At 30.9% G+C, this 10,548-nt stretch overlaps 1 protein-coding gene across 1 annotated transcript in view; it reads left to right on the top strand.

The window, feature by feature from the left end:
- LOC108766239 (fatty acid synthase) overlaps positions 1-6,598 on the top strand; it is a 27,774-nt gene extending 21,176 nt beyond the window's left edge. Inside the window, exons 13-20 of the mRNA XM_018515410.1 lie at positions 478-1,496; positions 2,963-3,207; positions 3,279-3,975; positions 4,081-4,906; positions 5,063-5,535; positions 5,632-5,886; positions 6,040-6,294; positions 6,380-6,598. Of these exons, the coding sequence (XP_018370912.1) occupies positions 478-1,496; positions 2,963-3,207; positions 3,279-3,975; positions 4,081-4,906; positions 5,063-5,535; positions 5,632-5,886; positions 6,040-6,294; positions 6,380-6,490 (3,881 nt within the window). The 3' untranslated portion in view covers positions 6,491-6,598. The remainder of the gene's footprint in view (positions 1-477; positions 1,497-2,962; positions 3,208-3,278; positions 3,976-4,080; positions 4,907-5,062; positions 5,536-5,631; positions 5,887-6,039; positions 6,295-6,379) is intronic.
- Positions 6,599-10,548: the final 3,950 nt, after the last annotated feature.

Below are 10,548 nucleotides of genomic sequence, written 5' to 3'. Positions count from 1 at the left end.
TGAGATAATTCATAACATACTTCATAACATTACTTCATAATATGAATTTTTAATATTATATGAATGATTTCTTAAAATGATTTTTTTACATTAAACACTTGTTTTTTGGTGACATAGCGCTGTACCAATTGGTAATTACCAACGTCACGAAAAAAACATGTACTTAAGTCAAAAAATCATTTTTAAAAATCATTCACATATCAAAAAATCATGTTATGAAGTGTTAAAAATACGTTTTTTTTAATATAAAATAAACATTTTTTAAATGTAAAATAAACGGATTTTAAATGTTAAAAAAAAGTTTTTAAAATGTTTTTTAAATGTAAAAAGAACATTTTTTTAATCAATAAAAAAGGATCTATCCCATTAATCAAACATTTTTGAAACATTTTTTTGCTGACTGGGTTGTTCAATTCGTAAATATTGTGTAAAGAGTTCAATTATATGAAGCGTATTATTTTACTTGCCTTATTACAGTATTACAGGTGCGAGTATACAAAAAGATAGACACGATAAAAGCTGGCGGAGTAGAGATTCAAGGTCTGAAAGCTACTCAGATCTCTCGCCGAAAATTAGCTCAAGATGTTGTTATCGAGGAACATACATTTGTAGTTCATTGTGATCGCGCTAAAGTTTCCTTGAACGAAGCAATTCGGTTATCGGCTCAACTCGTACTGGAGGATCATCAAATTACCAAAGTGCAAGCCGTTGAGCTAGTAGAAGATGTCGATGATATTGAATTAGAACATCTCTCGTCTTCGTTATTGCTTGAGGCATTTGATGATATACCACTGATACAAATAAATGTCACTCTATTAACATCATCAAATCGTTTCAAGCCAAAAGACTTACCGCAAAACTTCTCAATCAAAGATTTTGAAAAATCATCTTTGGATGACAAAGCTTTAATTGTCGCTGGATTCAACCTTTTGACCAAACAACACGCATCATTAAAGCAACTGTTGCCATTTTTGAGAAAGGATGGTTATCTGTTGACTCGTGAGAAGTGCGACTTAACTGATTATAAAAAATATTTGCAGCAATACGAATTAAACGTTATACTCGAAAAACGCACTGATAAAGAACTAGTTGTGCTTCTGAAAAAAAAAGTTTCGATAAGAGAAAGAACTATAGTTTACATAAGTAATGATAACTTTAATTGGCTGGAGAATCTAAAGTCGCTTTTGAGTGACGAAAACAAGTTTGACAGGAATAGTAGAATTATAATTGTGGGAGAGAAAAATTTTGAGTGCGGTTTATTGGGTTTTATTAACTGTTTGAGAAAAGAGCCAGGTAGTGAACTTGTTAGGAGTGTGCTCGTTCAAGACGAGGAAGCTCCTAAATTTTCTCTTCAAGACCCCTTCTACTTACAGCAATTGCAGAAAGATATGACCATTAATGTATTGCGACCTAATAAAACCTGGGGATCGTACAGACATTTAAAATTACCACAACCGGAACCGAAACCTGTACTAACCGGCCATGTCTGCCAAACGGTATATCAAAACTTTTATTTCTTTTTTTTTTATGTGGTCTTGCTGGCTTAATATTAAGCTAGCAGCACCACGTTTTTTTCAAAATGGCACAGAGTACAAAATTTTTATTGGTGGTACAAATTAGTACAAAATGAGTACTAAAAAATTTAATTGGTCCGGATTGATTCTGCTCATTTAGTCCTGCTGGGTTAATAGAAGTCCGAATCGTAAAATTATCGGATATACGAAAAAAATGTAACATTGAATATCCGATATCCGGATATGCGGGAAGGCAATTTTTCGAATCGGATATCCGATATTTTCCGGATAGCCGATCGGATTCCAGGACAATATCTAATAAAAAGCTGAGTAAAAAAATTAATAGAAAAAGGAGCAGTAAAGAAAAGGGTCTGTAAGGGAGAAGTAGTGATAATAATGATTTTAATGTTAACGTCCAAATTTGATTATTAACTGAGATAATTGTACAGAAAAGAATTATAATTTTGCGGCAATATATAAGATATTATAGCATTATGAGTATGCATACTTATTTGTAGAACATTTATATAATAAAAATCAACAATTTAATAATATGTCATCCAAATATTCATAAAATTCGTGGTAAATACGTTCAATTAAATAAAATCAAATATGTAATAGAAAAGGGTTAAGAACAACAACGGGTTATTACTATCATTTAATAATTCTTAAAATTACATAAAACAAGACGTGCCGATCATCAATGATCGTTTTCAATGTTAAATAAATAAGTCCCAAATATTTATGTTAATTATCGCAGATTTGTGTCAATTGTCAATAATGTCAGCATTCATAAATTATCCACGGGATCTCGGGGCCCTTTTATATGGACGAAAATTTGAGTTAACGGTCTTTAATAGTATCTCGTCAGTAGAATGATGTATCATTTTATCTTTCTTTTAGCAAACGATGAACAAGGAGAAATGATGCATTAAGCGCTTCATGTGTAATTCGGAACATGCTCTATATCTTATTCCTGTTTTATGTCTAATGAATGATAAAAATAGAATGACACGATAATGTTGATACTGTTGATATCGCTCCCCGAATGCAGCCTTAGCTGAACTTCTTGTATAATTTGTCTTTTTTTTATCTCCCCTACGTGAAAAAAATAGAAGAAAGACGAACTGTATACGAAGTTCAGCTGAAGAGAATAAAAGTCTGTATCAATAATGCAAAGTTTTAATATAAAATTTCGACCGAATATATTCCCGGATACTAATAATATCCGACTATCCGTTGGATAGTAAAAAAGTACCGAATAATATCGGATATCAGATACTTTTCGGATGTCCGGTGCGTCCCTACATTATAATATTATTTATTTATCTATTAAATATATGAAAAATTCTGCTTGACAGACGGAAAATTGAATACTGTCACAAATTTCTTTTTAAAATTCGGTTTTATGTATGTCATGTCATAATACAAGTTTTGTTTTTTCGTAGGTTCGTGGTGACTTGAATACACTTCGTTGGATAGAAAATAATTTATCTGTCATGTCTCGTCGTGAGAATTTAGTGCACGTTGTTTACTCATCTCTGAATTTTAAAGATATAATGCTCGCCACCGGTAAATTAATATCTCCAGAGAACATTTTAAAAGGACGGTTATTTCAGTATCTTCCTCTTGGAATGGAATATGTGGGTTTTGATGTTAACGGAAAACGTGTAATGGGAATTCGTGATACTAAGTAATGCTTAAAGAAATTATTATACTGCGATGACATAGAATGGACAACATAAATAAAGTTTCTCTTTTTAGTTGCATAGCAAACATCGTTGAGAAAGATGAAATACTTTGTTGGAATATACCCGATGTGTGGACATTCGAAGAAGCAGCGACGGTCCCAGTGGTATACAGCACGGTCTATTTAACTTTATACATTCATGGGAAAATAAAAAAAGGTGATAAAATACTTATACATTCTGGTACTGGAGGTGTTGGACAAGCAGCTATTCATGTCGCTCTTAAAGAAGGATGCGAGGTATTTACTACCGTTGGCACAAATGACAAACGGACTTTCATTAAGAAAATGTTTCCGATCATTGTGGATGATCATATTGGAAATTCTCGAGATACAAGTTTCGAACAAATGATTATGAATCAAACGAAAGGTTGCGGTGTCGACATTGTGTTAAATTCATTGGCAGAAGAAAAATTAATCGCCTCCATTCGGTGTTTAGCTCAAAACGGTCGATTCATGGAGATTGGCAAATTTGATCTTGTTTCTAATAATCCCCTAAGTATGTTTGCATTTCAAAAGGGTATTAGTTTTCACAGCATTATAATGGAAAATTTGATGTTAAGAACTGATAGTAAATGGAAGCATACATTGAAAAAAATGGTAGACGATGGTATAAAAAATGAAACAATCAAACCAATTCAAGCAAAAATTTTTCCAAAATCTGGTATTAAAGAAGCTTTTAGATATATGGCGAGCGGAAAACATATGGGAAAGGTATGTTAACGAATAGTATTAGAAAGGTTCATTCATAAATAACAGCCTTGAATAACATATTATTCACATATAACATGCATTTTTATAATACGATTATTTTTATAGATAATTATAAATATTCATGAAAAAGATGAACCTTTAGATAAGCACGTTCTCGCGTATCGTCGCTATTATTGTCTCAAAGATAGGAGTTACATTATACTAGGAGGCCTGGGCGGATTTGGTTTAGAATTAACAGACTGGCTTATATTTCGTGGTGCCAGAAACATCGTTCTGATTTCAAGAAATGGAATAAAAAACGGTTACCAACGCATGAAAGTTCGACTATGGAAATCGTATGGCGTAAACGTTCTGATCATCAAGAATATCGATGTTGCTGACCTCAAAGATTGCGAATATCTCTTACGGACTGCGGAAAAAGAAGCTCCAGTGGACGCTATATTCAATCTCGGTGTGGTACTGAGGGATGGCGTCTTCAAAAATCAAACTGCAGAAGCATTTGCAGAGTCCTTCCAATCGAAGGCTCGTGCAACGCAAATGTTAGACAAGCTTTCTAGGGAAATCTGTCTTAATCTGCGGCATTTTGTGGTATTCTCTTCCGTTTCTTGCGGCAGAGGAAACGCTGGTCAGACAAATTATGGCATGGCCAACTCTATTATGGAAAGAATTTGTGAGAAAAGAGCGGAGAAAGGATTGCCGGGATTGGCGATTCAATGGGGAGCTGTGGGTGACGTGGGGCTTGTCGCTGACATGATGGAGGATGATAAGGAATTAATTATCGGAGGCACTCTAGAGCAAAAAATATCTTGCTGTCTCAACAAGCTCGATAAGTTTCTACTTCAAAGTCGGCCCATTGTGAGCAGCATGGTCGTAGCTGAAAAAAAAGTGGGATGTCACGGAAATCTGGTAGAAACAATTGCTAATATTTTAAGTAGGTCCTATGGAGACTTATTCTTTTGCAAATATTTATCATATTTGTTTGCTAATCTAATTCACAAAAGACATTATACTACATATATTATAATATATTATATTACTTATTTACAGAAGGCATTATATTACAGATCATAATAATTTTATATTGTAGACATAAAGGACATAAAGGTTATAAGTCCAAATTCATCTCTGCCCGAACTCGGAATGGATTCTATGATGGCTATAGAAATCAAGCAAACTCTGGAACGAGAATTTGATATATTTATCACATCACAAGACACACGAAATCTCACTTTCGCAAGTCTCATTAAGATGTCTGTTGCAAGCATCAATGACAATGATGCAAATGATGAGAAGAAATTCAACATGGAGAAGTCAGACGTTATAAAAATTTTAGTTGGTATTATATTAAAAGATGAAGACTTTGTTTTCTCAACAGATTTTTCAACTAACAGACAGAATACTACGACTGAAGTATTTCTTATACCGGGGATTGACGGATGTGGTCCTGTATTTAAAACCATAATACCATATATTAAATTTTCAACATCATTGTTGCATTATAATGCAAACAACATCGATTCTACAAATGTGATAACAGAGACTACTAATCGTCTGACAAACGTATGCATTGTATTAGTAATTTTATTTTATGTTGATGAAGAATTGTTTTCATTTGAAGGATATAAATTTCATCGAATACATTTGATATTTTTACAGCACATACTTTCGAAGCTAACAGACGAAAAAGATTTTATAATAGTAGGGTATTCCTTCGGATCTCTTATTGCAATTGAAGTAACAAGAAAATTAGAAGCTATGAATTTTAAAGGCCGACTTGTTCTTATTGACGGTGCTCCTGAGCCTTTACGAACAATGTTCAAACCTTTTGAATCAGATTTTAATGATGCAAATTTTCAGATTGATATATTAACTAATATTCTGGAAACCTATTCAGCAGGAAGTTCTCAAAAGGTATATGCAACTTGTTTTGAACTTATATTAAAACTATTATAATTTACGGTATACTTATATTATTTTTCGATTTCTTTATGTGAATCAATATCAATTGTTTCGTTCTGTCTTACAATCTTGTATACAAAAACAAAAATGTTTATATTTTCGTAGATTTTAATGGAATTGAAGAAATGTGAGAGTTGGGATGAAAGATTTAATGTTTTCGCTAAACAATTCTCAATTATATATACATATCTCTCACTTTCAAATTTAAAGACACTATATACGACAATTTACAAACATTTATCCGCTCTCCGAGAATATGATCCTTCTACTTTCCTGCCTATTAAGTCTTCCATAACATTGGTAAAATGTACATCCTCGTTTAATATACCAATGATCGAAGAGGATTATGGTTTGCATAAAGTATTTAAAAAAATTTATTATGGTTTGTATAGAATAAATCAAATTTAACGAAAGTTTTTCTTAATGATGAATGTAATTATTTAAGGTAACTCAAGGTGTAGTAAAAGTACATTATATTGAAGGTGATCATGTGACAATCTTGAAAAATAAAAAAGTAGCGGCTGCAATTAACGGAGAATTACCATTTACAGTTTGATGTTTTAATTTTTAAGTCATTTTAATCAATATGATAAACAGATTGTAATTAGAGCAAAAAATGTTACGAACATCTTCTATTAGCTCAAATTATAATAAAAAAATTGAAATTTGGATGATTATTGTTATAGATCAGCTAATATAAATTTAAGTTTATATTTGTGATATTTTGTACACTTCTACACAAATTTTGATAAGGCATACATATCAACGATGTACTAGCTATTTAATAAATTTATTAAATCGCATGCAGACTACTAAGCTTGCGTTTTGAAACTGAAATATCAAATGTTCTCTCTCTCTCTCTCTCTCTCTCTCTCTCTCTCTCTCTCTCTCTCATCACCTATTTTTATTATTCAGTTTATGTTGAACAAGGAAGGAAGCTTATAAAAGAACTGATAATAAACATTTTTGTTTATGTTGAATAAATTATGTTTATGAGGTTTTTCAGTTTATTAATTTTTTTATTTTTCTTATAATTAGAGAACTATTAATAGTTTCATTTGTAAGAAAAATTAAAAAATTAATAAACTAACAAACTTTACAAATATAATTTGTTTATCATAAACAATATGAACGTTTATTATCAATTCTTTTACAAATAGCTTTCTTCCTTTTTCAACGTAAAGTGAAGAATGAAAATAGGTGATGATACGTGGTATGCGAATGCCGTTTCGGAACGCAAGTTTAGTAGTCTGCGTGCGATTTAATAAATTCAGTAAATAATTAGTATTGCACTGGTTGTATGCCTTATCCAAAGTATAGAAACCTGAAGTGTAGAAAATCTTAAAAATATAAACTTAATTTGTATTTGCTAACATATAATCATTAAAATTTCACTTTTCTTATAATTTGAGCTGATAGAAGATGTTTTCAATATTAGAGCAAATAGCTTTTGTTGTTGATGTAATTTGTAGTTTATTGTTGGTGTAATTAAATATTATATAATAAGAGAGAACAGTAATGTTATAAAGGAATATTTTAATGTTATTCGAAAACCCTACCCTTCATGTAAATTTGATAAATAGCAAAAAAATTACTAATAATATGAAACGTTTTAGAGACTGATCCGACATAGAAAAAGTAAAACTTTATTTTTCTTTAGTAATTCATAAAAGTAACGAGTTATATAGAACCTTACTGAAAAAAATCATGTAACAAAGTTACATAACGAAATCATGTAATTAAGACAAGTAAATCATGTAGTGGATTGTTCTAAATCAGTAGGGGATAGTGGGGGAATTGTAATTGTGCGCATCATGATTTGGTACTTTTCCAATAGATGAAGACATCACCGTGGTGAAATTTTTACGCAAGAAGTCGTCCAGGTCGTCCTACCCACGCAACACATGGACGCCCATTGAGCGTCCAAAGGACGTCCTGAGTTCTCCCGATGGACGCCCATTTCATATCCCAAATATGTTCCATGGATGCCCGAAGAATACACCAATGACCGCCCATTTAACGTCTATTGGGCGCTTATTTTGGAGGCACGAAATGGACGCGCTTTGAGCACGTTTTGGATCTTTTCAGGTTTCGATAGCGCCCATTATTGTGTATATATATATTTGTGTCTCCAAAATGAGCGCCCAAATGGACATTAAATGGGCGGTCATTGATGTATAATTAATATACTCTAAAAAACGTGACAATATATATAATCATTAATTGTAATTAGATATTTTTTCATTTAAAATATTTATATGCTTTTATATTTAACTATGCTAATTTCATATGTATAACAGCATTTTAGTATGCACTAATCTAATAATATGTAATTCAACCGAATTCGCAATTAAATAAGTATATAGTGTTCGATCTACTAGTACTTTAGCATTCAATTTGGAAACCCAAAGGGTTTCGCTCACTGCATGTCCGTCAATTTCAAGGAAAATTGTTAGTCAATTATAATTTCACAAATAATTTCCTGTTTTTGAACTTTGGGGGTCTGTTCTAATCCAAATCTTTTTAAGTATCAATTTTTGTAGCAAATCGAAACATTTGTTTTTGTAATATTTATGTTGTAATATGCAATATTATTTGTAATCGTAATTAATTTAGAATGTATGTCAAATCAATATTTGACCACTTAATCCTAACATCATCCTCATTATAGGCATGACCTTTAATGTCTACCAATGACACGTTTGCTGGTACAATTTTTATCGCGAAATGATATGTCTTTTGAGTGATCTTATCTCTTTTAAAATATAGTTGGTCAGTAAAAAATTTTTTATACATAATTATATATAAACGGTTATACATATTTTGTAACTGTTATGAATAAGTTATGTTTAACAGTTTATGTATAATTATGTATAAAAAGTTTTTTATCGCGTGCTATATTTTAAAAGGTATAAGATCACTCGAAAGATACGTCACTTCGCGATGAAAATTGTTCCAGCAAACGTATTATTGGTAATCGTTATAGTATTAAATATAATATTGTACCAGCAAACGTGTTATTGCTAGACATTGAAGGTCATGTCTATATTGAGAAAGATATTAGTATCAAGTGTGGTCATACATTCATATGTCACATTTTTGAAATTAATATTACAATTACAAACAGTATTGCATATGATAACATAAATATTACAAAAACAAATATTTTGAAATTGCAACAAAAATTGAAACAAAAAGTTTTAGATTAGAACAGTTTAATGTCTAAAGGCGGCAAATTACTTGCGAATAATTGACCATCTTTCTTTGCAATTATATATTTAAAACAAAAAAACAGTGCTATTATATATGACAAAAAGTACAATAATATTGATTTGTAAATTATTAGTAATACTTAAGTATATAAAGATTAAATATATATTTAATATTTATTATATAAGAACAATATTAATATATGGTTGTTTTTCATGATTTAAACCGGAAACATCATTCTCAGGGAAAATAAGTATCAGGAATAATATTATAATTTCTAAATAATTTAAAATTATTTTTCTTTTACCGGAATGCCAGGAGGAAAGTTTTTCAGTTCAGAAGAACAAGTAAAAATACATATACCGTGATGCAGATATTTCTGTTCGAGAAGTCGTCAACAAATTGATAATTAATCCTGTAATTCTATAGACAATTTTTTGAGATTGCGTGAAAATCACATTATACAGATGGTAGTACAAAACTTATAATAGACGTGATCGTTCATGAATTTTAAAGAAATACGAAACGGGAATAAAACTGCTGGTGAAGTAGCAAGAGTTTTAAAACTGCCGGTGACTACACGATGTGTATAGTAAATACTACAACAAGATAAAAGTTTAAAGTGGATAATATAAGTCATTGATGCTTCCTCATACTCAAGGCTATAAAACTGCGAGATTAAAGTTTGCTCGAAATCATATGACTTGCCATGAAGAATGAAAAAATGTATTTTTTGACGTAAAACGTAATCTACATGGACCTGACAGTTTTAAATATTACTCGCACGATTTATAAACTAATAAGGCAGTAACCATAAGCATAAATTTCCGCGGATAATACTGGATGGTGTGGACTGCATTTATAGTTATTCAAAGACGTCAATATGCAAAATTTGTATCAGAATGAACGCAGAAAAATATATCGACTTATTAGAAGATTGTTTAAATCAATGGGAAATGTTTCAAAAGCCAATATGAGCCGACACAAGATGTCAGTGTGCAATGATAATAATTTATTATAAATAAACTAAATTTAAACTAAATTTAAATTTAAACGTTTCGACCTTTGATCAAGGTCCTCTTCAGTATTATAAATAAGATACATATTATAAATAGAAAACGCAATGTATTATACAAAGTATAACAAAGAGTAACCTAAGAACGTGTAGAACCATATAATGTGGTGGAGTTGTAAATCCCGCAGTCAGTATCATACTCATTAAAGTGTCAAATTTACTAAAATAATTAATTGAAATCATGTATCAAAATTATGAGGTTTATTTGGAAGAAATATAACTAATTAATTATAAAAAGAGGACACTCACATGAGTGAAAGATATGACTGTTCAGCGACCTTGCAATTGAATGATCCATTAAATTGATCGGTTTACTAATTATAAAAAAA

This window comes from Trachymyrmex cornetzi, unplaced genomic scaffold (genome assembly GCF_001594075.2).
Source record: "Trachymyrmex cornetzi isolate Tcor2-1 unplaced genomic scaffold, Tcor1.1 scaffold1170, whole genome shotgun sequence".
In the NCBI taxonomy this organism is placed as follows: Eukaryota; Metazoa; Arthropoda; class Insecta; order Hymenoptera; family Formicidae; genus Trachymyrmex; species Trachymyrmex cornetzi.
The sequence above is the reverse complement of the archived record's forward strand: the minus strand, read 5'-3'. Positions and strand labels throughout refer to the sequence as shown.